The following is a 27354-nucleotide window of genomic DNA, read 5'->3' as shown; positions in this document are numbered from 1 at the left end:
GACAGGCATTTATGAGCCATCGCAATGCAAGGAAGCACTCTCTTTTCCCTCCCCCACCCTACACCCCTCTACCCTCCCTCACTCTCCCTTATCTCTTACCATATGACCCAGCAAGCTTACTCCTAAGTATTCACCAGAGAAATAATGTATCTGCACAAAGACCTGTACTCAAATGTTTAGAGCAATTTTATTCATAATCATGGAAAGCTACAAACAACTCGAACACCTGTAAGGTTCTTTAAAACCAGTCAAAAACCACCCAACAGAGTATTACACAATTAAAGGGGGCAGGCAGGAATGATAATGCATGCACCAGCGCAGAGGACTCTCAGTCACTACACTACATAAAACCCAGTAAGCCGGGCAGTGGTGGCCCACACCTGTGATCCCAGCACTCTGGGAGGCAAAGGCAGGTGGATTTCTGGGTTCGAGGCCAGCCTGGTCTACAGAGTGGGCTCCAGGACAGCCAGGGCCATACAGAGAAACCCTGTCTTGAAAAAACCAAATCCAAAAAACAAAAAAACCCAAAACAGCAGCAAAAAAAAACACCCCAAAACCAACCAACCAAACAAACAAACAAAAAAACCCAGTAAAGAAACAGAGCCTACAAGTATCACTCAACGCATCCCTATCTCTAGAAGGGAAGTGACAACGAGGCACAGCAGGAGTGCACTCAGTGAGATGCTCGCTCGCTGGCCAGCATGCGTGAGGCTCCAGGCTGGACTCCTAGAACTTGGTGGGAGGTGCAGAACATAACTACAGTGATTCCTAGACAAAGCCTTCTGTAGGGAGAAGGATCATTGACCAAAGGTCCTAAGCAAATGGTCTTCTTACTCACAGGGACGTGACCTTAACCCACTGATTGTGCACTTGAAATCTGCACATCTTATGTTACCTACACCTCGAAAAAATGTGTGCTCAATTTCCAGATTATAAAAACCACAAAGAATCATACTTAACACGATAGATAACATACTTAATCATAGAGAACATACTTAACAATTTAAAATAGTTAAAACTAAAATTACATAAACCTAAAAATCATTCATCCAATTTTTAACTTACAATACCTAATCTTTTACATTAACAATGTGATGTATAGTTAAAATCATGTTACTATGGAAAACTTTTCAAGACATTTTTTATTTTGAATATATTATTTATTTTTATTTTATATCCATTGCTCCAATGCATATCTATGTGAGGATGTCAGAAGCCCTAGAACTGGAGTTACAGATAAGTGTTAGCTATCAGGTGGGTGATGGGAAACTCAACCTGGGTCTTCTCTAAGAGTAACCAGTGCTCTTAACCACTGAGTCATCTCTCCAGTCTCAAAACATTAATAATAATAATGTGTGTGGAAGTATGCACTCAGCATTGATATTTGTTATTTCTCCTTGCCCCGAATGCTCCTTTTCATTGTAGATCTCCATAGGAGTTATTACTAATAATCAAATATTAGCAACAATATAAAAACAGTGCAATTAAAACATATACACATTTAGAAACTAGTATAAAAATTTCCCTTTTAAGGAAACAAGGTCTCCCTGGCTGGCCTGAAATCTCAGAGACTGCCTGCTTCTTTCTCATGAATGCTAGAATTAAAGGCATGTACCTAGCCCAGTAGAAAGCCTTTTAAACACAGTTTATAAATAATATTTAATGCATAGTAAAACCAAAATTAATTTCAAATGTCTCTTCTCAGTTTCAAACTTGGGAGATTCATTTGATGATGTGCATTTTATACTGACAAATTGTCTACTATATGTGAAGTTAAACAAGAAACAAGAGATCTAATTTCTTTAAATTTGTTTTTTTTTTAGATTTATTTATTATATATAAGTACACGGTAGCTCTCTTCAGACACTCCAGAAGAGGGCATCAGATCTTGTTATGGAGGATTGTGAGCCACCATGTGGTTGCTGGGATTTGAACTCAGAACCTTCGGAAGAGCAGTCAGTTTCTTAACTGCTGAGCCATCTCTCCAGCCCACAAATTATTCTCAAATTAACTCAAACCTGTAAGAGTTCTAAGAATCTCATGTAAGCCCCTCCTTCTCTTCCGCTGCTCTATCCATTGTATACATTTTAAAACCTGGTTCAAAGGCACAGTGGTGCACATCTGTTATTCCAGCACTTGGAACAATCAGGAGTCCAAGATGAAGGAAATCAACAAGACTCTGCTCCCTGCCCCCCCCCCCCCCCAAAACCCAAGTAATGACAATGCTCAAAACTTCTCCAATGCTCTGTGGTGGTTTGAGTGAGAATGACCCCCATACGCTCAAGTATTAGGCCCCAGTTAGACTGTTTGGTAAAGATTAGGAGAGGTGGCCCTGCTGGAAGAGATGTGGCCTTGTTGAAAAAGGTGTGTCATTGTGAACTGGCTTTCAGGTTTCAAAAGCTCATGCTCAGCCTAGTGTGTGTCTCTGTTTATCTGTCTGTATATCTGTGTCTGTCCCTCCCTACTTCCCCCTGTTGCCTGTGAGTCAGGATATGAATCTCCTAGCAACTGTTCCAGTGCTGTATCTGTCTGCCTCCTACCATGACGATAATGGATTAACTCTTTAGAACTATAAGCAAGCCCACAAGTATGCTTTCTTTATAAAAGCTGCCTTGGTCATACTGTCTCTTCACAGCAATAGAAAAGTAACTGAGGCATGCTCTGAGGTAACTTTAGTGACTATTTATCAATAGAACACGACAGAAGTAATGTTAAGTGTTTCCAGGCCAAGGCCTTAAAACACAGTTTCTCTTTTCTGTCTCTTTGTTCTCTGCCAAGCTAATGTGAATGTTCAAGTCACACCAAGAGGTCAAGTTCAGGTTCCAATGGCAAGTTCAGACGAGGTTCCAAAGAAGAGCTATTAGCAACCACCAGAAGAGGTTAAATTTTTCATAAAGCAAGCTTAAGGATGGCTCCATTACAGCCAACATAACTGTAATCACAGACAAAGACAGCCAGAAACCCATCTAAGCATAGTTAATGCCCAGGACTACAAAAAATAATTGTTATTAAGCTCTTTAAGTTTGAGATTTGTTAGGACAGATGTTGTATACCAATTTCCTCTGAGATTAAAACATTCCATCATTTAAGGAAGCTTCTTAAGCAAAGTAAACAACTCAAATAGCTTCAGGAAGGCCCTGAGACTGACCAGACTCACAAGCCAGACTCACAAGCCAGACTCCCTGCACTCATCTCCACCATCAGTAAGCAATAAACAAGGGCCTAGAGTCACTCACAGACTAGCCAAACTGCAAAGCAGACTGTGAGAGCAGACCAGACACCCGGAAGAAGCTGACAACAGGCAAGCAGTTAGGCCAACTGAGTTGTCCTAAATACCTGGAAAGGTTACGCTCCAACCCACTGAGCTGTCTGCAGGCTGTGCAGTTTGCTCCCTTTTATGAGCTGTCACCCATGCTGAGGTAGGTTCCTGTAAGTAATCCAATACAATTCATTGTTTTACCAAGTAGGACTTGGTGGTATCTGTACTTTGGTCTTTCATGAGCTCTGTATTTGAGGTGAACAGACATGTGCCTCCTCAGGAAAAGTCTTGTCTTACAGTAACACAGCAGTAATTGGAACATTCCTACATTTCTTTCTATTCCTAACCTGAAGAAATGCCAAGTATGTTGACAGAAGGAAACAAAATCCAAACACTCCATCTACCCACCACTGTCTAAAATCCTAAAGTGCCAAGGAAAGGGAAGGCAGACTAAAGCCTGTCACTGCCTCTTTTCACTCTACTTAGCTCTGTTTCTCTCTCCTCGAACACTTTCAGCAACATCCAAATAAGAAAAGACAGGAGGAGAAAGTCTACTCTTTACCTGTTAACTCAGCTGCTCCAGTATCAAAACTGCAACATCTGCTCCTCCCTGTTAACATCTCCCTTCCTAGTGTGGCTTCTTCTTACTCCTGTTCTCCAGCCATACCTAAGACCTGAACAAAAAACCCCAGAACTCGCTGCTCCCCACTAGCTTCCACTGCTCCCCTAACAATACCAACAGCTATGCTGTCAATAGATCTATCTCCAGTACTACAGCCCCTTTTAGTTTAGTAAACTAAAAGCTACGTATGTGCACAACACACACACACACACACAAAATCAGCCGTTCTCCCAATTTAACAATGTCCTTATAGTGCGGTAACACCTTCATAGAAACCAGAAACCCCATGACCATTACAATGCACAGTGCAACAAACACAAAGTATCCCTATTTCCTCTACAAACACAAACTAATATTTATTGTTTTAATTCTTAATTTTTACTTGTGTGTATGTTTATCTGTGAATGTATGCCATGTGTGTGGGCACCCATATAGTCCATGTCTATTTGTTAGCATCTGATCAGCACTTGGAGGCTGGGTATGACTACACACACCTATAGCCCCAGATACTCAGAAGATTGAGGCAGGAAAACACTTGACCCCTAGATGATGTTCTGGCCTGGGCAACATAGTAAAACTTCATCAGAAAAAATAAGGAAAAAATAAGAGATGCCTCTTATGTCATGAAATAACTGCCCACCTGTTTAAGTGTTCACTTAAAAACAAACCCAGTGTCTCTGTAGTTTACTGCAATGAATCTGGTGTTTACTGTTAAAGAATTACCCACCACCTAATTTTACTATTTACTGCCACATAACTGGTAGTGGTGCATACCTTTAATCCCAACACTTGGGAGGCAGAGGTAGGCAGATTTCTATGAGTCTGAAGTCAGCCTAGTCTATGAGTTCCAGGACAGCCAGAATTGTTACACAGAGAACCCTGGTCTCAAGAAAACACAAACAAACAAACAAAATCCAAATAGGACAAACAAAAAAGTAAAAAGTTTGATGCAGATAATTATTTTCATGAGAGGATGTTTCTGAACAACTAACTTGTCAAACACTACCATAACTATGCAGGCCTGACTGTAGTTGTGTATAGAATTATTGGTAATTTTATAACAACTGAAAACCTTAAAACTTTATCATCATCCTTAGCACTCAAGAGAGTTCAGAACACAGCATGCTCCTGGTTTTCCATTCTAGTACACTCTCATGATGGTAACATTTAATTACTGGTCGCATTTCAAGCTGCAGGTCTGAAAGCAGGGATGAGTGCCCCAGTGTCAATGCATACGGACCTATCTGCCATGATTAGATATGCTCCGGGCTTCCACCCATGTTCTCAGTTTTAGGGCAAAGTATGGAGAAGAGGCACCAGGCACCAAGTCTGGCCTTTACAAGAGAGAAGCGGGGTAAGGAAGAGGATAGGGAGAGAGAGAAAGGAGGAAGGAGGGAGAGGGAAGGAGAGGGAGGGAAGTGAGGGAGAGAATGAGGGAGGGAAAGATTCAGGGCCAGGCGGCGGCAGCAGCACATATCTTTAATTCCAGTATCTGAAAAACAGAGGTAGGTGAATCTCTGTTAAGTTCAGCCTAGTCTAAAAGTGAGCACCAGGACAGCCAGGGCTACACACAGAAACCCTCAAAAAAACAGAAGGAAAAAAAGAAAAGAAATTTTAGAGCTGAATAAAGAAAGATGAAGGCTTCAAGAAAAGGTACCCTGATGCCTGGTGCAGCAGTGACCTGCAAAGCTGTTCCTACAGTCAGGATTCAGGCAACCTTCAAACAGCTATATCCCCTGCCATGCATCTGTTGCCACTGACAGATAAATGAAATACTGTAACAGAGACTAACTCTTGTAGAGAGGAGGGGAAGGGAGGGGAGAGAGAGAGGAGAGAGAGAGGAGGAGGGAGAGGAGAGAGGAGAGGGGAGAGAGGAGAGGGGAGAGAGGAGAGAGGAGAGAGGAGAGAGGAGAGGGGAGAGAGGGGGGAGGAGAGAGGGGAGGGGAGAGAGGAGAGGGGAGAGAGGGGAGGGGACAGAGGAGAGAGGAGAGAGGGGAGGGGAGAGGGGAGAGGGGAGAGGGGAGAGGGGAGAGGGGAGAGGGGAGAGGGGAGAGGGGAGAGGGGAGAGGGGAGAGGGGAGAGGGGAGGGGAGAGGAGAGGAGAGGAGAGGAGAGGAGAGACTGGGATGAGAAAAGGGGTTAGAAGGGGAGGAAAGGGGGATAAAGAAGTTCTCAGGACCAAAGGCTTCTGTCTGGATGCCCAGTCTTCTACAGCAACAAGCACCAAGGGATTTTGTACATTCCTAAGAGGCACCACCAGCCAAGAAAAGCCCAGCTTAGGAGTGGCAACCTCAACTTTAAAACACTAGGCAAGTTGCTCACCAGTGTCAACCCAGAACAGTTTAATAAAAATCTGTCTAAGGCTGGGAATGGTGCCACATGCCTTTAATTTTAGCACTTGGGAGGCAGAGGCACGTGGATCTGAGTTCAAGGCCAGTTTGGTCTACAGAGCAAATTTCATGACAGCCATGGCTATACAAACAAATCCTGTCTTGAAAAGCAAACCAAACAAGCCTGCCTGCTACTGTAATTACTTTACCTCTGTACACGGCAAAACTTCCAAACTGCATCTAAAGCAGTAGGTTGAAAGGCTAGTTAAAAAATACAGTGAGACTTCAATCATGTACCAATACAAAGACTCTAGCATATGTGCATTCTCCACGTCAGTGGGAATGCATGCTTCATACTAAAATTTACTATTAAATGCTATAAATGATGCAGCTTAGTGGTTGAACACTTGCCTGGCATGCACAGGGCTTCAGGTTCAATCCCAAACACATTAAAAAAATGAAATTTACAGTTAAGATATAAATGTTTCTTACAATTGACTGTGTAACTTCTTGAAATATTATAATATTATGAAAAATTTAAGACTGTCAAATAATGAGAGGAAAAAAGTAGCAGAATTTTAGACAACAGTGCAAAGCCATGTAAGAATGAGCATTAGATTTAAGACATGTTTGTTCTCGAGTCTTCCACTTTTGTACGTGTGTGACACTTTTCATTTAAGGAAAGCCACAGGCTGCAGAGTTGACTCACTGGTTAAGAGCTCGTGTTGTTCTTGCAAAGGACCTGGGTTGATTCCCAGTACCCACATGGAGACTCATCATTTCACTCCCTTATACACCAGGCATGCATGTGGTGAATAGACATACACAAAGGCAAAGCACTCATACACTCAAAATCTTAAAAAAAGAAAGTCATACTACTGCAGTAAGAGACACTCAAGGAATAAAGTGAGAAGCCTAGAAATAAAATCCAGATACAGAGAATCTACTGATCCTGATGAGACGTTGGTGACAACGGCATTCAACCGGGCAGCCTCAACAGGCAGCACCAGTACATCGAGATACCCACACTCACAAGACTATAACAAACACCTACAAAACACCAGCCACAAAAATTAATGAAAAATGGAACTAAGTGCAAAAACTAGAGCAATAAAACTCAAATGAACAAAACCATGGGTGTAACTCTCAAAGACCTTGGTCTCCAAAATACATTAGTTATAACCTCAAAAGTACAACAAAGAAAAAGCAAACAGAACTTGAGCAAACTTCACTCTGTGAAAAAAACCTGTGTTAAAGAGAGCCTACAGAATGGGAGAAAATATCTACAAATCACACATCTAACTATATTGTCCCAATTATATTGTTTACAACTTGACAATAAAAAGGCAGCCTAGTGAGAACTGGGCCAAACACTCCCAGAGACTTGTAACCAAAGATCTAAAATGGTGGACAGAACATGAAGTAACTACCAAATGACAATCGAGTCCACAGTGGACCCTCCAGCATTCAGGAAGTCAAGGCCAGGGTACCTGCAGGCCCAAGGGCTCCTCAGCTATATACACTCTGTCTCAAATAAAGGCACAATTACCCAACCAAACACCACTGCCACCACTACACACAGCCACTAACCTGTTTGAGAGAGAGAGAGAGAGAGAGAGAGAGAGAGAGAGAGAGAGAGAGAGAGAGAGAGAAGGAAGGAAGGAGGGAGGGAGGGAGGGAGGAAACACGGTTGATGGCAAGGATGCTTATGAAACTGGAGTTCTCATATATTGCCGATGATGTACAGGTGCTTAGAAAATAATTGGAGACTTAGAAAATTATCATTATAGCCTATTAAGTTCATTCCTAGATACATATTCAACCTAACAACAGGTGTTCAGACAAGCATCTATAAACAAGTGCTCATAGCAACCATATATGTACAATAACCAGAAGAATGCACACCACTGGGCGGAATCCACAGCTGCAGAGCAGGCCCTTACCAAGCGATATTACAGACTGCAATGCTCTACTTCTGTATGTCTGGCAGCACTATGTCTCATAGCAGTGAGATGTACAAAGTATAAGCACTGGGTACCACATTAAGAGTCCTAGAGATAAAAGAACTTTTCTGTTCCACTGTAATCTTAAAGGACCACAGTTGCATACATAGTAAGTACACTGCTGGTCAAAATGTACAAGAATTCATGGCTTCACATCATCTGCCACAACCAACATTCAGTGACTCTAATGTTACATGTTATCAGCTAGATGTGGTGATACAGATCTAGAATCCCGACACCTGAGAGGCTGAGGCAGGAGGACTCCCGCATTGTCAAGCTCGAGCTACACAGCTAGTATATGGCTACCAAGATGCCAAGATCTCAAAACTATCAGTAACAACAAAAGAGATACAATGTCCAAATTATTTTTTAATCCAACCTTATTTGCCAAATGACAGATTTAAAACAACTAGATGAAGGTTAAAAGTAAAAGATGTGTTCATCAGTATGGCGGTCTGGGTGAGGCTGGCCTCCACAGGCTCATGTACTTCAGTGCTTGGGTCCCAGTTGGTGGGATAGTTTTGGAAAGGCTCTGGAGGTGTGGCCTTGTTAGGAGGACTTTGAGGTTTCACACCAGACCCAGTTTGTCTATCTATTTGTGTCTCTCTGTTTAATCTCATCTGGCTCTGTGTGTGTGTGTGTGTGTGTGTGTTTCTCTCTCCCTCTTTTCCTCTCTCCTTTGTGTGTGTGTGTGTGTGTGTGTGTGTGCGCGTGTTTCTCTCTCCCTCTTTTCCTCTCTCCTTCTGTGGTTCTTCTTAGCATGTAAGCTCTCACCTGCTACTCCAACATGCCTGCTTGCCACCATGATGGTCAGGAAGTTATCCTCTGAAACTGTAAGCAAACCCCCAATTAAATGCTTTCTTTTTAAGTTGCCTTGGTCAACTAAACAGCAATAGAAAAGTAACTAAGAATCAGTAATATGGTATCAACCAAATTCTACCAACCATGACCAAGTAGGATCAGTTGATCTCATTATTGCCAGACTGACTCAGGAGGTGTCTCGAGCGCACTCTCTCTCTCCCTCCCTCTCTCCTACATCCATAGAAGATAAAAAACAAAACAAACAAAAAACCCCACATGAAATGTTTGTGTTACATGGGGTTATCAAGAGAACAGAGCTAAGGTTATAGGTTATTTACCAAGCATGGGCCTAGGTTCATGCCCCAGCATCACAAAAAGATGGTAAGAGATGATACAGTTATTAGAGCTACTTCTCTCTTCCTCCCAGACCCACAGAAGAGTTACAGCATAGGTTCTGCATTGAGTGTGTTAGTTATTAAAATTATGCAAAATACTATGGTAACTAAGGCAAAAATAGTACAGGTGATAATTTCAATAGATACTGCTTAATAAAATCCATTTAACTTTTACTATAATCCTTTTTTTTATTATTTTCATTTACTATTAATCTTTTTTAGACAGGGTCTGTAGTTCTCAATGGCCTGGAATCTACTATGTAGACCAGGAGTGCCTCTAAATACTTGAGAGGCTGGCAAGGTAGCTCAGGGTTTAAGAGTGCTTGATGCTCTTGCAGAGGACCAGAGTTCACCTTTTAACACCAATGCCAGGCAGTTCACAAGCACCTGTAACTCTTCAGTAGATCAGATGTATTCTTCAGCCTCAAACGTGCACTTTCTCACTCATGCCACATAAATAAAACTTCCAGAAGTAAAACCAAGAGAATTATTATGCATGTTTTCCTTTTTATTACCATCTAACCAATATAAATGATTAAAAACCAATTCAAATATATGCAAGTGATTGCTGAATCAGATTATGGGAACTACAGGTTGTCTCCTTTAAAGTTAGGGGCCTGAAAGATATTAGATTTACAATTTCTGAATATTCACAAAGGGGGATGCAACACAAATCTAAACACTAAATCCACTACAAATAAATAAATTAATTAACTAATTAATTAATTTAATTTTTTGAGACAAGGTTTCTCTGTGTAGTCCTGACCGTCCTAGAAATAGTTCTATAGACTAGGCTGGCCTTGAACTCTGATCTGCCTGCCTCTGGCCCACAAGTGTTAGTAGTAAAGGTCTGTGCCACCACCACCCAGCTGTTTCACTATGTCTTAAACAGTATGAAGGCAACTTTATACATTGTTTTGGGCACACTTTCAGTAATAAAACATGAGATCAAGGGCAGAGTTTTCCCATTTTCTTTAAGGGGAGGCTTGGTACTAATAATACCCCACAATCACAGATCTTCCAGAAACAAAAGTCTTCAACAATTCACATTTCCTACTTTATTTTTAATCTTGTGTGTGTGTGTGTGTGTGTGTGTGTGTGTGTGTGTATGAGTGGAGTGCGGTACCCCAGGAGGTCAGGAGAGGATCTGGTCCCCTGGAGCTGGAGTTACAGGCAGTGGTGGTAAGCCACCTGTCATGTTGCTGGGCATCTCGCTCAGGCTGTCTGCCAGAACACTATGCTCTCCTTAAACACTGAGCCATCTCTTCAGCCCCACAAATCACACTTTCTATCACAGACATCTGTTAACTTGATTGTACCTGACTGGATGAATGCCTGGCACTAAAGCATCATCTACGGATAGACGCACCGTATGATAGGCAGAACACCCACAAGGAGGAGTCTGTCTGTAATTACAGAGCAACATCCGTAGTTAAAAGCAATGAATGGCTTATTAACACACTGACTCCCAAACACCTAATTGATGAATAACACCCTGACTTCCACGATAGACAATTTCCAGATAAATGGGAGAAAAAAAAAATGTTTTTGCTTGGGAAGAGGTTGTTTGATTCCATTAAGGTACAGAAAAGATTCATCTAAACTGAAAGATCTACAATACTTAGTTATTATTACCTTTAAATAGATTTAGGGAGAAAATAAAAAATTAATAGTAAAAAAGACAATCTGGATCCTTGTCTCCCTGCATATTACCAACGAGTGACATCCACTGTACCGACCACAGAAATAACAGGCTATCACTACAGAATGCGCTGTCCCATATACTATGGACGTGCACTGGGCAAGGAAGGTTATAGGATAAACAGCAACACCACATCATCAGCCGACTTATCCTCGCACACGGAATCCTACCTCCTGTCTCACATGACTCAGTCAACAAAATAGAACCAAAGAACCTTGTTGTTCAACACCTGATGGAAAAGCTCCCTCTCAGAATTATACAAGCCCAAACAGCATTCCAGAATTCTAAAGTACAGATAAAACAATCTAAATATCTCAGCTACTTATATAATAAAATATATGCCAATCATGTAAAAATAAGATAAATAAAATAACTTGAACCCAATACTGAAGGCTAAAAAGCTAAAATAGGGATTAAGCATAAGGCCATGGCCAAGAACAATCAAGCAATTTGCGTTCTTCACAGAGTTAGAGTGTCTCCGCCTCCTCGTCTACCCCGTCCCCCAGCTGCCCGCTTCTCACCCACTTCTACCTGAGCTGAAGGAAACCCGCTGGCTTGACAGAGCCTGGACTGGACGCCTGAGGTGTGATGACAGAAAACTTCTCCACTAGGGTCTCTCGAAGGAACACTCCCCAAATGAGACATTCTCTTTTTAGACTTTCTTCCTAGTCTTCATTTCTGTCCATTAATTTTTTTTCCAAAATATCTTTTAATAAGCTACTAGTATCATTTAAATACACGGGGGGGGGGGGGGGGGGGGGAAGCAAACTCACACAGAGTTGGAGGCCAGACCAAGCTATGAGAGACACTGTTTTAACAACTCTAAGAAGGCTATGGGGGGTGGGGGGGAGAAAGTAGCTGGAGGGGTAAGAAACTGGTTCCTATTCCCCAGTACTAATCCAACCGTGGTTATATTCTGTGAGTTTGCTTCCCCAACCCTAACCCCTTATAGGATACACCAAAGGTTTTTAAAGCCAGGCAATTTTAGTCACAAGGGCAAACCCCAGATTGCTTGGTACAAGCTGGGGAAAGGCACCTAAGCAAGAGCTGGTAAAGCAGTAAATCATGCAACATAAACCTCACACTGGTACACTGCTATCGAAATGAACCAAAGCGAAGCAGTTTCCTAAAGAGAGAAGAGATCCAGCTCCACTCTTAGTATACTAACACAGAACCATTCGAAACAGGCTCTTTACACCATTTGGGTAATCTTTTATAAACCAATCTTTACTAAAACCACAGACAAAAATTAGCATCTCTCCTCCCAATAGTTTTTCTCCATCGTTAAAAAGCCTGGAAAGTAAGTAAAAACTGGAAACTAAGTAACAAAAATACGGATTTTTAAATTCAAACTTGGTATAAATATGAATCAAAGAAATAGACTGGAAAAAAAAGTCTTTTAAAAACCCAAGGAAGCCTCCTAGTACTCCATCCCTGTAATTCCTGAGTTTAAGAGGTGAAGGAGAATCAGGAGGTCGATTTGAGGTAGCACCCTTGGCCACACAGAGTTGGAGGCCAGACCAAGCTATGAGAGACACTGTTTTAACAACTCTAAGAAGGCTATTGGGGGGGTGGGGGGGAGAGAAAGTAGCTGGAGGGGTAAGAAACTGGTTCCTATTCCCCAGTACTAATCCAACCGTGGTTATATTCCGTTACCTTTCTACAGGGCCCCAGCACAATGTTATATTTCAGATATACCTGACGCTTTTACACATGAAAGGCCTCTTAGATTTGGGTTAGAGCATCCAACAAGTGGGTAATTTAGGCAGGGTAGGGTGATGCTCTAACACTGAGACAGGCAATACAGAGATGATGGGTAGGTAGGTAAATGATAGATGACAAAACTCAAAATTTTTCTCAGAAAAAAAATTTAAGTCATGTATGACAATGTCTTATCAAAGGTTCAAAAATATGTGCTTACCTCTTTCTATTCTCCTGATTTGATTAACAGTAACTTTCAGGCCACTCTGAGAAGCCCTACCCCCATTCTACAGGAAGTTCTCAGCTTCCCTGCTCTACAGATCCCTCCTCTGTTGTGGCTCTTAATACTCAAACCTAAATCTGTAACAAACCCCCTTCCTCCTAAACTCTAACTCTGCCACAAGAAACCCAGAATCTATTCCCCAGACCAGTTTACATTCTCCAACACACCTAAAACCCAAATACAAGGCTAGTCTTTTAATTCTACTCGTCAGGGAGCCAACTGTGAGGTCCGACATACACTTAACAGCTTCAACTTCAAAAAAGTGTCTGTGTGAGCCTCGGTGATGAAGTGCCACAGGGCTTAGTTTTGTTTTCGGTTACCTGTAGTGTTTTAAATTAAGTTGAACGGCTACTGCTTAAAGATGAAAACGAACAGATGGTTGCAGACTCCCAAGAAGTCAACTGAAAGGGGTAAAAGAACTTAATCGAACGTGGCAAAGGCACGCTCCCCAAATCTCCACCTAAGTAGCTCAAAAGCACACACTCCCTCCTGAGAAGGTTTTTGTTTTTGTTTTTTTTTAAGGTTAGAAAGCAGCGACCCTGACTGGTTTCTTCCCCTCCTCCTTTCTTAAGGGAAGTGCTAGGAAGCCAAGACACACGCGAAAAAGACAGGCCGGAAGATGGAAAGCCAGAAAGCAGGAGTCTGGGCAACTGGGACTTTAAATAACCCCAGAAGTGTTTCCAACTTGGCATACGAGAGGAAGGAACCGCTGGGCTACCCCTCGCAACCCCGAAGTTCCTGAGGCTCCGGGAGGCGTTCCCAGGGCCAGGGAAGCGAGGGAGACGCTCCGGGTCTGCCCCACCCGAGCTCACAGGGCCCGGCTGGTACTCACCTGGGCCGTAGGCCTGCCTTAGCAGCGCCCGAGCCCGGCCCCACACCGCCCGGACCCCCAAACGACCTCCAAGCCCCCAGGCCCACGCCTCGGACCACAGCCCGAGCCCCGGCCGCGGGACGCGCCCCGTCGAGGCTCTCCCACCCAGGGCCCCGCGCGACTCCCGGAGGACCCCCGGCCCGAGCCCCGCCGCCTACCTGTCTTCGCTCTTGTTTTTCTGTTTCTTCCCCATCGCTTGTCAGCGGCGCTCGTGGATCCGGCCCCTCGGTTCGGTGTCTCACAGACCCACTGTCTCCCAGCTGACTCCAATGCCCGCTCGGCTCGGTCCCCCTCGCGCCGCCGCCTCTCGCACCCGGCTCTCCACAGACCCGCGCACTGGGACAGGGCACATATGGTGTGAGCCCTCAGTACGCAAGCGCATCGCCCCGCCGCCTCGGCGTGGGGACGCAGGGCGCGGCTCATCGAGAGCGGCGCTTCGGCTAGAGCGTCTCCAGTTGACCCGCCGGCCAGGTGGGAACCCGAGCGCCCCCTAGCCGCAAGTGAGAGCCGCGCATCGACGTCCCGCAGCTCCCGGGTTCTAGAACCCAGAGGCCCACAATGAAGCCGTTCATTTCTCACGTCAGCACCCTTCCAGGGCCTGGCATTCGACTCAAAGGTGGGGCTGGAAATTCTCTCGTGCCTACGCGGCCTCAGCTGCAGGAAGTTCATTACAGGACCACAAGGAGTCAATGATGAGCTTTTCGGGGGTGGCCGGACAAAAAAATGAGGATCCCCTCAGAAACACTCATGAATTGTCAACTGTGTACATTTATTAAGGGAAAAAGATATAAGGGCATAGCGACCGGTCCCCTAATATGAATCTTCCTATGAACAAGCTCTAAAAATTCATGTGTTAAGAAAGTCAGGAGGGAAGATCCTGGAGTAGTGAAATCTTTCTCCATATGTTTCAGGGCGGTGTTACTAGTGTGAGTTGTGTACAGATTTTCAATGCATTGAAAATGAAACTATTAAACACAAAGGAAATGAAGCCCCTCCGTCACTCAGGCGCAAGGTCGAGCTCGGTTTCCACGTAGTTTTAACAACCAAAATGCGCAGCCAGTGCACAAAAACTACAATTCCCAGCGTCCCTAGCGCTCATCCCTCCGGCCATTAGCCCACGTGAAGCATAGGCTCAGAAGCCAGTAGTTCCGGGTGGCGGAGGATAGGCGCTTCTCCGAGGCTTTCGTCACTCGCCACCGCCTCTTCCGGGGGCGTCTCACACTATATCGCGAGAGGACTGTAGCCAATGAGAAGGCGGAGTTGGCAGCTCATTCGCCGCCCTTAACAATTGCTGCGAGGTTGAAACCTCTGTGAACCTCGTCGGTGTTCCTGATCTGTGGCTCCCACTCTCCGTAGGCTTCACCAATACTCCAGGTATGGCAGATGGTGCTGTGGCCGATTTTGCCGCAGCGTCCCAATGAAAGACGCATCTCGGTTGGATGGGGGAGGGGCTGGGAGGGCCTCGTCTGGGCGGCTGCGGAGGCTACAGCGCATGCGCTCCCGTTAGTGCGAAATCGCGTCTTCCGGAACTCCTCCACTAGTCCCTTGAGCTCTGGGAGTGGCAAAGTGTCTGCTGACCGGTACTTACGGTTAGGGATTCGGGTAGGAGTTTGTAAGGGAGTCAATAGGTGTCAGCCCCCAGTTCATCGGTAAGAATAATACTTGATTTGGTTCAATAAATAGAAAGTTATGGGAACCACTTAGCTATATCCTACCCCCAAGTCTAAAGGCAGTGACCACCTCCGCCTAACCCAGCGCAACACTTGTTAGTCGCATGAAACCCCGAATTTAAACTTTAAAGGTGTCGTGTGAAAACTTCGGGAATAAACCAGTACTACACCCTGTTGATGGCAGATTCTGGTCTCGGATCCTTTTGTCTAGTTCCTTTTGGAGAGTCACAGTCGTATCTCTCTCTCCCCTGGGATAGGGATCCTGGGAATACAGCTTCTGTTCAGTCGTCTAGTATTTATAAGAAGCTGACAATTGGGGTTTAGACGGTAGGTTAAGATTTTTTTTTGTTTTTTGTTTTTTGTTTGTTCTTTTGTGTGTGTGTGTGTGTGTGTGTGGTCTTCCGTAGCCCAGACCTATAGCTCCAAATATATCCAAGGATGGTCTGAACCTTATGCTTCTGCCCTTGAGAACTGAGGTTGTAATCATAAGCCACCATGCCCAGGCTTATTTTGTGTGTGAGTTGATTAGTTTTAGCTATCAACTTGATAGAATAACCTACCTGGGAAGAATGACTCATTGAGAGATTGGGTAGATCAGGTTGGCCAGTGGGCATGGCTCAGAGAATAGGGATTGTCTTGGTTGCTTTAATTAATCTGCTCCCTGATTAATGTTGTTCTCCAATAGATGTTGGACACAAGCAGACGTGCATGTGTTCATTTCTCTCTGCTTATGGATGAAAGTAATGTGTTCTGCTTTAAGTACCTGCCTTAAATCCTAGAAGTGATGGACTGTAACCCGGACTGGTAATGTTTCTGTCGGGTTATTTCCGAGAAAGTGTACAAATGAAACTCCTTAAGGCAGTTGCATGAAAGAAAAATGGCTTTGACAGAAGCCGAAAAGCAAGTTAGTATATTTAGGAATTTCCCTGGATTCTGGAACTATGGATGAGGTCTTTGATGGTTTACATCTTTATTCTGGTTTTGGCAGGTGTTAGGGCCTACATGCTGAGCTCTAAGGGGCAAAATGGTGCCTCCAACATGGTGTCTGTTGTGTTAGGGCCTCGGGCCATGTTATAGAGACCCTGTCTTTAAAACAAAACAAAAAACCAGCAAAGCCCCCAAAGTGTAAAGTTAATACTTGTTTTTTATGACCCCCCCCCCCCCAGCACCAAGACCACTTAGAAAAATGGAAGGTAATGGATCCATCGACATGTTCTCCGAAGTCCTAGAGAACCAGTTCCTCCAGGCTGCTAAGCTAGTGGAAAATCACTTGGACTCTGAAATTCAGAAGCTGGATCAGATCGGCGAAGATGAACTAGAGCTGCTGAAAGAAAAGAGACTGGCAGCGCTCAGGAAGGCTCAGCAGCAGAAACAAGTAACCTCCCGCCTGCTCCCTGAAATCTGTGTACCACTCTGCTCCTGACTGCACTGTGCAGTCATGTGACATTCCCTCCTCGCTTGCATAATGTTCTGAATTCACATCTCTGTCACTGTTAAATATTTGCCCAGGAATAAAACTCTAGGGAAGATTTAGGCAAGATATAGCATTTGACTAAGGTGATGATAGTGAAAAAGAGATTAAAACTTTTCTCTTAGACCAAGCTTACAGTCCACATATCAAAAAGAAATACAGTGGTTCCGTGCGAGAAGCCATTTCTAAGTGTTAGACTTGTGTGAATGTTTATTAGATTGTCTTTTGTGGGAGAGTAGGACAGGCAGGATCTTGTTGTGTAGCCATGACTCGCCTAGAACCAGGCATGGGCTGCCTCTGCCTCCGAAGCACTGGGGTTGAGGGTATGCACCAGCACCCCATTCTGTTCGTGGTTTTCATGGCCACTCAGTGATGTGGCTGGTTTGTCATACCCTCTTACAAGAGAGAAGGCAAAGGCTCAGAAAGCTTGTTGAAACCCTGGTCAGGAATGTTGTGGCTGCTGCCTGCATCACTACTGTTTTTTCCCAACTCTGCCTGAAAGGGAGAGAGAGCATCTGAGATGCCAAGCTTCCTGTCACGGAAGGGTAGGTGGGGCTGGAAGAGTCCCAGGCTTGTTAACAGGGGCCTTCCCTCAGCTTGGGGAGCTAAACTAGATGTGAGGCTTTTCCCTGGCTCTGGACGCCACATGGATCAGATACTTTCCCTCTGAGGACTCTGGTCTAGAAACCCCTGCTGTTTGGAGGTCACTGTCAGAAGCAGATAGGTTCCTGAGCTGTGGTAACTGCACTGTCCCCCAGGGTTGATAGGCTTTATTTCATGGGGTGGTTGGTTTGTCTGTCTGTCTAGGTTTTGCTGTAGATAGGACATTATTTGTTAATTTTGAGATTGCCATATGATTATGTCATTACCCCTTCCCTTTGCCCCTTCCAGGCCATCCCCTATTCTCCCTTTCAAAGTCATGGCTTCTGTTCTCACTGATTGTTATTACATCCCTATATGTATGTGTATAGACATACGTATTTCTAAATATACCCTGCTCAGTCTGTATAATGTTACTCATGTGTACATTTTCAAGGCTGACCATTTGGTAGTGGATAACCAGTTGGTGTGCTCTTCCCTGGAAAAGACACTCTCTTCCGCTCTCAGCATTCCTGACAGCATTGCCTGTTAAAACATTATTTTCTAAAGTGTAGAACTGAGTGTGTGTGTGTGTCCCATCACAAAGCAAACAGAAAAGCCTTTTGGTAATCAATTGGATCAAACAATCCTGATTTTAGTAGTTTACAGAGCACACATGTGAAGTTAACTCGGTGTCACTGAAACACATTTCAGCTGGGTCTTTCTTTTGCTTCTCTTGAAATTAGGAGTGGCTTTCCAAGGGGCACGGGGAGTACAGAGAAATCGGCAGTGAGAGAGACTTCTTTCAAGAAGTCAAGGAGAGTGAGAAGGTGGTTTGCCATTTCTACAGAGACACCACATTCAGGTACCTTGCGTCCGCTCTTCTCCTCTGTGAGGAGACATCGCATAGCCCACTGCTGCCCTGCTGGCTGAGGGAACTGAGAGGGTGACTGCCATGTTGTCTGTCACATGGCCATGTGGTCACAGGTGTTGTCATTATGGTAAAGCCAGCACCATGTAGTAAGTCAGTCTTACTGGAAGCCAGCACTCCTGTGTAAATGCTTCATTGCGCCAGCTGTGGTTTCTCCATGTAACTCCAAAGACATCCTGAAGACAATGCTTGTAGTTCTTACCAAAACAATAGTTTGACGTGCTGTGTTCTCAGGAGGCTGGGAGTGGGAAGCCAGAAGCTTTCATAGTTGTTTATCCATTCAGTCTTTGTTCTTTTGGTAAGGAGACAGGCCTGACCAAGTCTTTCGTCGGAACCGTAGTTGGAACTGCCAGGTTTGGAGAGAAGTGATTTCCCTTAAGGCAGCCTGGTCTCTGAGGGGTGTCCCCTAGGCAGGGAAAGTAGTATGCCTCTCCCAGGTTATATTTTTTGAGGGAGTAAGAACTAAGGATTTGTATGTGCTAGGCAGCTGTCCTACAATTGAGCTTCAGCTTCAGCCCAAGAGGTTATGTCTTAAAAATTTGACAACTTAAGAATTAGCCAGATTTCAGAATTTCTAAAAATTAGAAAAGCTGATATTAACAGATGTAGAACCATAATAGCAATTTTCTGATGCCACCTCTCTTGGGTGGACATGCAGGGTAACTGGCTCGCCCTCAGCTCTGCCTTCTCTCTACAGTAGCTCACCTGGCCTCGTCTTAGCCTCAGAGCCAACCACTTCAGTGTTAATACCGTTCAGAGACTGAATGCCTTAGATTCATTCTCCCAGATGACGAAAGCAGATACTGAGAATGAGAAAGGCGGAAGGCGTGGAACCTTCTTCCTTAAGTCCCAGCCCGCCACAGCTGGGGTAAAGGATGTGCTGGCGGCAGCAGCTAAGACTGATGCTCCACACGCTTGCTTGTGTCCCATCTTTCTCTGCTAGGCGGTCACTGTCATGAAAGCAGGGTGTTTGCTGCCACTGCTCTAGAGCAGAAATGCTGGCACACAGAGTGGGGGGCAAGTGACTGTGTGATGGCGCAGACAGTGAACCCGAGCGCTCAGCTGCAGGCAGATCTGGGAAAATAAAAACACTAGGAGCTCAGTTTGTGTAAAACAGATTTTAATTTAAAGAAATATCCCTTCCTCGGTAGATGGGGCAGATTGCTGGGTTTAGTGTCCAAAGAGCTTCCCTGACAATTACATGGTCCAGGGAGGCCTTGGTGATCCAGGTTTAATCCTGAATCCCAAATGCGACATCAGCTGTATTTTTGTCTCTTGTGAGTTCTGTGAGCTTCAGGTCTGTCTTTCTTTTTGCTTAGGGGAACCAAGACCCTCTTTGTTTTTATTCTACGCGTGACAATTCATAAAATTATAGAAAAAGCTGTGAAATGGCCATGCAGGGCTGCTCTGTTTAGCTTTAACCTCTCTGCCTTAACTTCCAGGTGTAAAATATTAGACAGACATTTGGCAATTCTGGCCAAAAAACATCTTGAAACCAAGTTTTTGAAGCTGAATGTAGAAAAGGCACCATTCCTCTGTGAGAGACTGCGGATCAAAGTCATCCCCACACTAGCTCTCTTAAGAGACGGCAAGACACAAGATTATGTTGTTGGATTCACCGACCTAGGAAATACAGATGACTTCACTACAGAAACTTTAGAATGGAGACTTGGTTGTTCTGATGTTATCAATTACAGGTAACCTTTAGCAAAAAACAAACAAACAAAAAGACTGTTTTGAAACTATTCCTAGTTGGTAGTTTTAGAGATTTATTTTTTTTAAATGTACTTGTATTTTTGTTTCTGTTTAAGACAGGATTTCTCTGTAGTTTTTTCTGTCCTGGAACTCTCTCTGTAGACCAGGCTGGCCTAAAACTCAGAGATCTTCTTGCTTGCCTCAACCTCGTGAATGTTGGGATTAAAAGTATATGCTGCCACGTCTGGCAAGTTAACATTTATTTTATGAAATTAGGACCTGCTGCCTATATTGTGGACAGCTTGGGAAAAAAAGCATTCCTCAGCAGTGTGATCTTACAGGAAAACCAAATTTACAGTTAAGACAGGTTTAAAGGTGGCCTAGAAGCTTTCAACCTAAGAAATGTTACTGAAACTAGACTTAGAAGCCCAAAGTAACATTCCAGAATAGATTACCTTTGTGGAAGGGGGGCATTTTTGTAGCCATCCAGCAGCCACAGGTTTACCTGAGAGGGAGGCTGGAAATGGGGGGGGGGGGGGGGCGAGAGAAGAATGAAGCCAAGACAAAGGTTCTGATCACGGCTCCAAGTTTAATAATAAGCTTTGCATTTATAAAGGGAAAAACCACAAAACCCATCCCCTTCTTCAACTGTGGAGTGTGTTGTAGCAGCAAGGTCAGCGCAGGCAGCCAAACATCAAAGTCCCATGGGAACCTGCAACTGTAGCCAAGACAGATGTCTCTGTCCATGTTGATAAGACCTGTCATGGCGAATATTTAAGGTCTGCTTAGCCCGCTCAAGGCCAGGGAAACTGCTCAGCCTTTTCAAGGTTGAAAAAGGCTCAAAGCTGAGAAAGCTACACATTATTGTTTGTTTGTTTGTTTGTTTGTTTGATGTTAGAGACTCAGCCCAGACCCTCCCACACGATAGGCAAGTCCTCTGTCCCTAAGCTATAGCCTGAGCCTTACCTTCCCATGTTATGACTGACTTGAGGGATTCTTTGTGATGAAATTAAACTTTCAAACACACTAATGCAGTGTAATTCCACATTGCAGCGCTGAGGTGACACCCAGGCCCTCACATGCTCACTGTGCACTAGCCCTGGGACTATGGAGAAGTGGGCTTTAGGGTGGACACTTGTCTGTCACATGTGCAGTCTCAAAATGCAGAAGGTTTCCCTGCTTACTTAACTGTGCAAGACAGTCCTGTTTTTCTGTTTGGAAAACAATTAAAATCCAGCTTCCATTTTTTTGTGCATGGCTTTTAATCCCTTCAAATTGGAAGTTACCACCTGTGTTCTCGGCCTAAAAACGGAAAGAAAAAGGAAAAAAAGGCAAGGAAAATTGTGCCTTTTAAAGCAGAAAACCTCACCTTTTCTTTCCCTACTTCCCCTCTGGTCAATTTCTCCTTGTTAGTATTAACATAAATTAGCAATTTTTAACAATATGAAAGAGTCATTCCTAAACTATAGAAATCAATTTCTTTTTGTTAATATTAATAAATTAACATTCATAAATGTTACGTTTTGAAATTATTTTAATTTTTTCTTTTGATTTTTGTTTTTGAGATAAGATCTTACTGTATAGTCAGTAATGTTAATTCTCCTGCCTCAGCCTCCCAAGTGCTAGGATTACAAGTGAGATTCACCATGCCCACCCAGATCTATTTCAAATTTCAATTAAGTTGCAAACTAGCAAAAGAGATTCTTACATAGTCTTTACCATATTTCCACATTTTAAACCTATGTGCATTTTCTTGCAGTCGCTAAGACAGCAGTAATGTATTTCATGCAACCTACTCAGGTGTACTGTCATCCTCTTACTGTTCTCCATGTCTGAGAAATGGGGTGTGTCTAGTTCTTAATTTAATTTATGTAACAATTGGTAATTTGCAAGACTGGCAGTTTTGCCGGGTGGTGGTGGTGCATGCCTTTAATCCCAGCACCTAGGAGACAGAAACAGGCAGTTTCTGAGTTTGAGGACAGCCAGATCTACAGAGAGAGTTTCAGGTCAGCCAGGGCTGCACAGAGAAACCCTGTCTCAAAAAAAAAAAAAAAAAAGAAAAGAAAAGAAAGAAAAGGAAGAGAGTTTTTAAAGGTATAAGCTAGCTAACTCCTTAGCTGCTCCCAGTTTGAGTGTGCCTGTTTATCCAGGTCACACTCAGATCCTGTGTCGTGGCTAGTTTCTACAGGTGGACGTCCGCCCTTGTTCCTCATGTGAAGTTTACTCTATTTAATGGGATGGCACTAGATAGAACACTGGTCTGTCGTGCTAGGTGGCAATTTGATGAGGAACTGGTACATTACTCACCCACTTGATTAGTCTGGGCTAGGAATATTTTATTCTGTGGGTTATAGTATATAAGACTCATTATCCTTTGACCCAAACAAAATATAAGCTTTAAGAAAGCTTATAGTTTATTCTCTCTCTAGAATTAGCTGTGTTTCTAAGAAGTTGTGCTTCCTTTCAGTGAAAAATAATACTTTTTTCCCATGTATTGATTAATTTATTACTGTCTGTCTAGGATAGGCTCTCCCTACATAAGCCATATCTCCCTATATATGGTCCTTATACTCACAGTCCTTCCTTACAGGCCACACACACACACACACACACACACACACACACACACAAAACTGTCTATTGTCATTTATTTCTCTAGCATCATTGTTTTATGCTGATTCCAGGCTGATAATAGTTCATTCCAGGTCTGTCAATGTGTGTAGAAATGTAAGCATTGACAGACCTGTGATGCTACATAGGAAGAGTCAGTTCCAGCAGAAACTCAAAAACACAGTGTTGCCTGTCATTGGCACGGGTTCGGCACAGGGCCAGTGCACCCGAGACATGCTTTTCTCTCTGCCCCAGCATGCAGAGGACCAGGGTGTCATCTCCATCACCCCAGAATGTTTATAATAATGATCATGATAACCAAGAACCTCAAACGTTGATCTAACACAGATGGTATATGCAGCTGTGAACTCACTGTTAATGTTTCTGTAGCTGAGTGCATTAGGTCATGAAGAATGACGTGCTCTCTACTCTGTCTCACTTCTAGTGGAAATTTAATGGAGCCACCATTTCAGAGCCAGAAGAAATTTGGGACAAACTTCACAAAGCTGGAAAAGAAAACTATCCGAGGAAAGAAATACGATTCCGATTCTGATGATGACTAGACTGTGCTGTACCTTAAACCTTCTGTCTGTCCTGTCTGTCTGTCTGTCTCTACTTCAGAGTTAAGTGTGTTTTCTAAATTCTACTGATTTCGGCCTATTGACCATCTGATACTCCTGTACACTATTTGACCATTTTGTCTGTGGTCATCATGTATAACTTGAGAGAAACAGATATTTTAAATTACCTGGAAAGGGTCTGAATTCTCTATTTTTGTGATTGATTTTATCATAGTGTGATTCTTCTATCTTTAAGCCACTCACACCTCTGATTTTAATCTCCTGCATTAGAAATAGAAATTCCGCCAACTATTGTAAGGCCCAGTGAGTGCTGACTGTGTACCAGGCTAGGCACCATCCCCTGGCACCACATGCACTGTCAGTGACCTGCTTTATGGGAGTGGGTTTCAGGAACTATTAAAGACTTCCATGTGTTCTGAATGCAGCATGTTGAATCTGCTGATAGCAGCAAGAAACTCAGGTTGTGAGCTCATGGCCTTATTGAAAGGCTGTTCATTGCTTACGTACCATTTTTGAGTGATAGCATAAGGAACTCCATGCTCAGCAAAACAACTTTAGCAAAGGTCAAAATTACTTTCTAAAAGTGTGAGTGTGGAAACGATGAGATCATATAGCAAACAATTAAAAAAAAAAAAAAAAGGTCGTGTGCTTAACATAAACCAAAAGAATCTGATGCCCAGAAATAAATAAGCCTTGGTAAGAAAAGAAAGTGTAGCACCATCTACCAAGATGACTCGGTGTGAAAAGGCACTTGCCACAAAACTTGGGGACTGGACCCATTGGTGGAACGAGGAAAAGATGTCTGCAAGTTGTCCTTTAATGTACACACACAATATAAGGAATGCAAATGAGTTGAACTAAAGTTGTCTTGGGATCTGGATGCAATCTAAAGAACTTAAAGGGGCTGGGGAGAAGGCCTGGCAGTTAAGAGCACTGGTGGTGGATTCCTAGCACCTACATAGTGGCTCTCAGCCATCCACTAGCTCCCATTCTGGGGGACTCTGATGCCTTCTGACCTCCAAGGCCATCAAGCACACATGAATCTAGGACGAAAACAACAAACCTGAGAAGTTGAGAGGAAATATACAGCAGAAAAGATTGGAATAAAAGCTGAAAAGGCTAACTATGAAGAACTCTATACCAATAAATCCTGAAAAATGGACAAATTCTTAGAACAACTAAAATATCTGAGAAATTTGGGCAGCAGTCAAGAGAGATGGCTCGGTGATTACGGGCACAGTGCTCCTGCAGAGGACCCAAGTTCAGTTGGTAGCATTCATAGCAGGTGGTGCCTCAACCTCCAAAGTGTGAGTGAGGCTCTTGGCCTCAGCGGGCGCCTCCATACCCAAGTGCAGACTCTGTGTGTGTGTATACATACATACATAATATATATATATATAAAATCTGAGATGGTAAATCAGAGCTGCCTCTGAGACTACAAAGACAAGAGAATTAGAAAAGTAGTATGTGTTCTCAAGAAAGATGAGAAGTAATTGAGAAATCCACAAAAGTAGTCTGAAAGCCTAGGGGGAGTCTGGTGATAACAGACGCCAAGCCAAGCATGTGAGCTCAGTGGTGAGGGCTCCCTTCAGGTAAGCCAAGCTGCCCTGGTGAATTGGCATCCCCCCTTCCAGGAAGCACACAGCACTCAGACCCAGGGGTGGGCTTTGAGTCTGTGATTCCTCCAGCCAGTGAGTCTGCAGAAGAGAGGAATCCCATTTGTGTTACTGTGTGACTGAGAAGGCAGGATCCAGGCATCACCTTGAGAGGGAACTGAGCCATCCTGGGAGTCTGAGAATGAAGAACAGTCACCCAACGGTGAGCCTAAGAGTAGTCGGCCATGGTTCCTAATGACAGACAACCTGGGAGGTGGTTATGGAGAGTGGGAGGGCTACGTGCAAGAGACGAGTGAGGACAGTGCAGTGCACAGGGAATAGCCCTGCCCTCGATGCTGGGAGCAGATTACATCAAGTATAAATGTGTGTGAAGCCCTGTGCCTGAGATCATCGGGTGGACAAGCCAGTGATGTTATCCAGGTACGGCCACGGATCCTGAAGACTGCAGCTCCAGCAAGCAGGCTCCCATAGCCACATCCTTCCAGCAAGACAAAAGTACAGAGATAAAATGTGATGTCTCGGTTCCCACACTTCCAGTGTACTTAGGAGACTTCACCACAGCAGGCTATCAGCCACTTCTGAGGAGAGAACCTGAAGAATGAAAGCCTACAGGCTGCAGAGCTAAGTGTGGCCAGTAGAGGACACTACTACATAAAGAAGGGAAGCTACTGAAGTGGAGCAAGGTCCTGTGGGAACCTGACACTTACCCAACAGGGCTTAACCATAGAAAAGAACCCTGGCTTCCAGCAGTACACACATCACATCCGGCCCTGAGACTCCCCTGGCTCTTCTTTCTTTGACCTTCTGGCCTTCCCTTGATATTTAATTTTTGTTCAACTCATAGTGATTCTTTTATCCTAGTGTCTCAGCTCTTCATGGAATCATTCATTTTGATGATGCATTTTTTTTTCACTATCTGGCGATCTTTTTTTTCTTGTTTCTTTTTTTCCTCTCAACTAGACTTTCAGCAATATTTGACTTTGTCTTACTGGGGATGGTCTTTACTTTTTTGTTGTTTTTAAATCTCGTGTTTTCATTTTGTCCTTCCTTATTTGATGGGGAAGGTTGGGACAAGGACTCTTTACGTAGCCCTCTGTAGACCAGGCCGGCCTTGAACTAGAGATCTATCTGCCTCTGGAACATGGGAATTAAAAGTTGGTGGCACCGTGCTCAGCTGGACTCCCCTTCTTAACATCTATCTAATTTTGAGTTTGAATTTAATTATTGAAAAATCTGGAGTTTTTATTATGTATTTTTCTATTCTAATCTCTTTTGCCTTCCATGACATTCTTCTCTATCCCTCCTCTTTAGCTTTTGGGTCATTTAATATTACTTCTCTATTTCCCTTTTTTACCTCATTCATTTTCTATTGCTACATTTATCCTAAATAATTCTTGTAACACTCTACATTATGTGTTACCATTGTCTCTTTAATGGTCACATGTGATATATTAATGGACTTTATTTTAGTTGCATTTCTGTATTTGGTTGTTATTGTTACAGTAGTTCCCTTTCTCCATACAGGGTGGTAGCAGAAACTAAGCCCCAAGAGTGAGTTGCTTAATAAGATTTGCAAGTAAAACCAGGAGAGAACCAAACCAAAGATGTGCCAATTTTATCAGAGAAACACCAGATATATGGGGTGTGGGGGCAAGCAAAATAATATGATTACCAAGACTGTAACTTTGTTATTTTTAAAGGTAGAAGATTTATACCATCAGAAAGGGAAGCAGAGTAGAATTATTTTAAGTTTTTGTATTTGTGTATGTGTGTATGTGCACATGCATGCATATGTAGAGGTCAGAGGACAACTCTTTCCACTATGAGTTCCTTTTTAATGTATAAAAGTACACTGTCACTCTCTTCAGACACACCAGAAGATCTCATTACAGATGTTGTGAGTCACCATGTGGTTGCTGGGAATTAAACTCAGGACCTCTGGAAAAGTAGTCAGTGCTCTTAACCATTGAGCCATCTCTCCAGCCCTACACTCTGTGAGTTTTAAGGGTTGAACTCTATGTGTTTCAGTTAATAGTAGCTTAATATTGGCTCTCTGTGGCTATGAGGTCATAGAAGCAATCTACACTTTTGTATTTTATAAGTGCTTTCCATTTTAGATAGAGGACTTGGAGAAACTGAGCTGGAATCGGCCTGGAAGCCTCCTCAGGGGATCAGTTCTCTGCTGGGCAAGCTGCCCAGGGAGAAAAATCAATCAATAGTTTTACACAGCTGGAA

General features: G+C 43.6%; 2 protein-coding genes across 3 annotated transcripts in view; one reads left to right on the top strand and one right to left on the bottom strand.

Moving 5' to 3' along the window:
• Eif5b (eukaryotic translation initiation factor 5B) overlaps positions 1–14353 on the bottom strand; it is a 53243-nt gene extending 38890 nt beyond the window's left edge. Inside the window, exon 1 of the mRNA XM_052193065.1 lies at positions 14125–14353. Within this exon, the coding sequence (XP_052049025.1) occupies positions 14125–14159 (35 nt within the window). The 5' untranslated portion in view covers positions 14160–14353. The remainder of the gene's footprint in view (positions 1–14124) is intronic.
• Positions 14354–15200: 847 nt separating this feature from the next.
• Positions 15201–26288, top strand: Txndc9 (thioredoxin domain containing 9). Of its 2 annotated transcripts, none has more exons than XM_052193056.1 (5): positions 15201–15340; positions 16803–17011; positions 18433–18551; positions 20060–20314; positions 23368–26288. In XM_052193056.1, the coding sequence occupies exons 2-5, from the start codon at positions 16823–16825 to the stop codon at positions 23483–23485; spliced, it is 681 nt and encodes a 226-aa protein (XP_052049016.1). In that variant the 5' UTR covers positions 15201–15340; positions 16803–16822; the 3' UTR covers positions 23486–26288. The 2 variants fall into 2 exon arrangements, with proteins under 2 accessions (XP_052049016.1, XP_052049017.1); XM_052193057.1 differs by lacking the exon at positions 15201–15340 and adding an exon at positions 15856–15963.
• Positions 26289–27354: the final 1066 nt, after the last annotated feature.

This window comes from Apodemus sylvaticus, chromosome 9 (assembly GCF_947179515.1).
Source record: "Apodemus sylvaticus chromosome 9, mApoSyl1.1, whole genome shotgun sequence".
Taxonomy (NCBI): Eukaryota; Metazoa; Chordata; class Mammalia; order Rodentia; family Muridae; genus Apodemus; species Apodemus sylvaticus.
The sequence above is the reverse complement of the archived record's forward strand: the minus strand, read 5'-3'. Positions and strand labels throughout refer to the sequence as shown.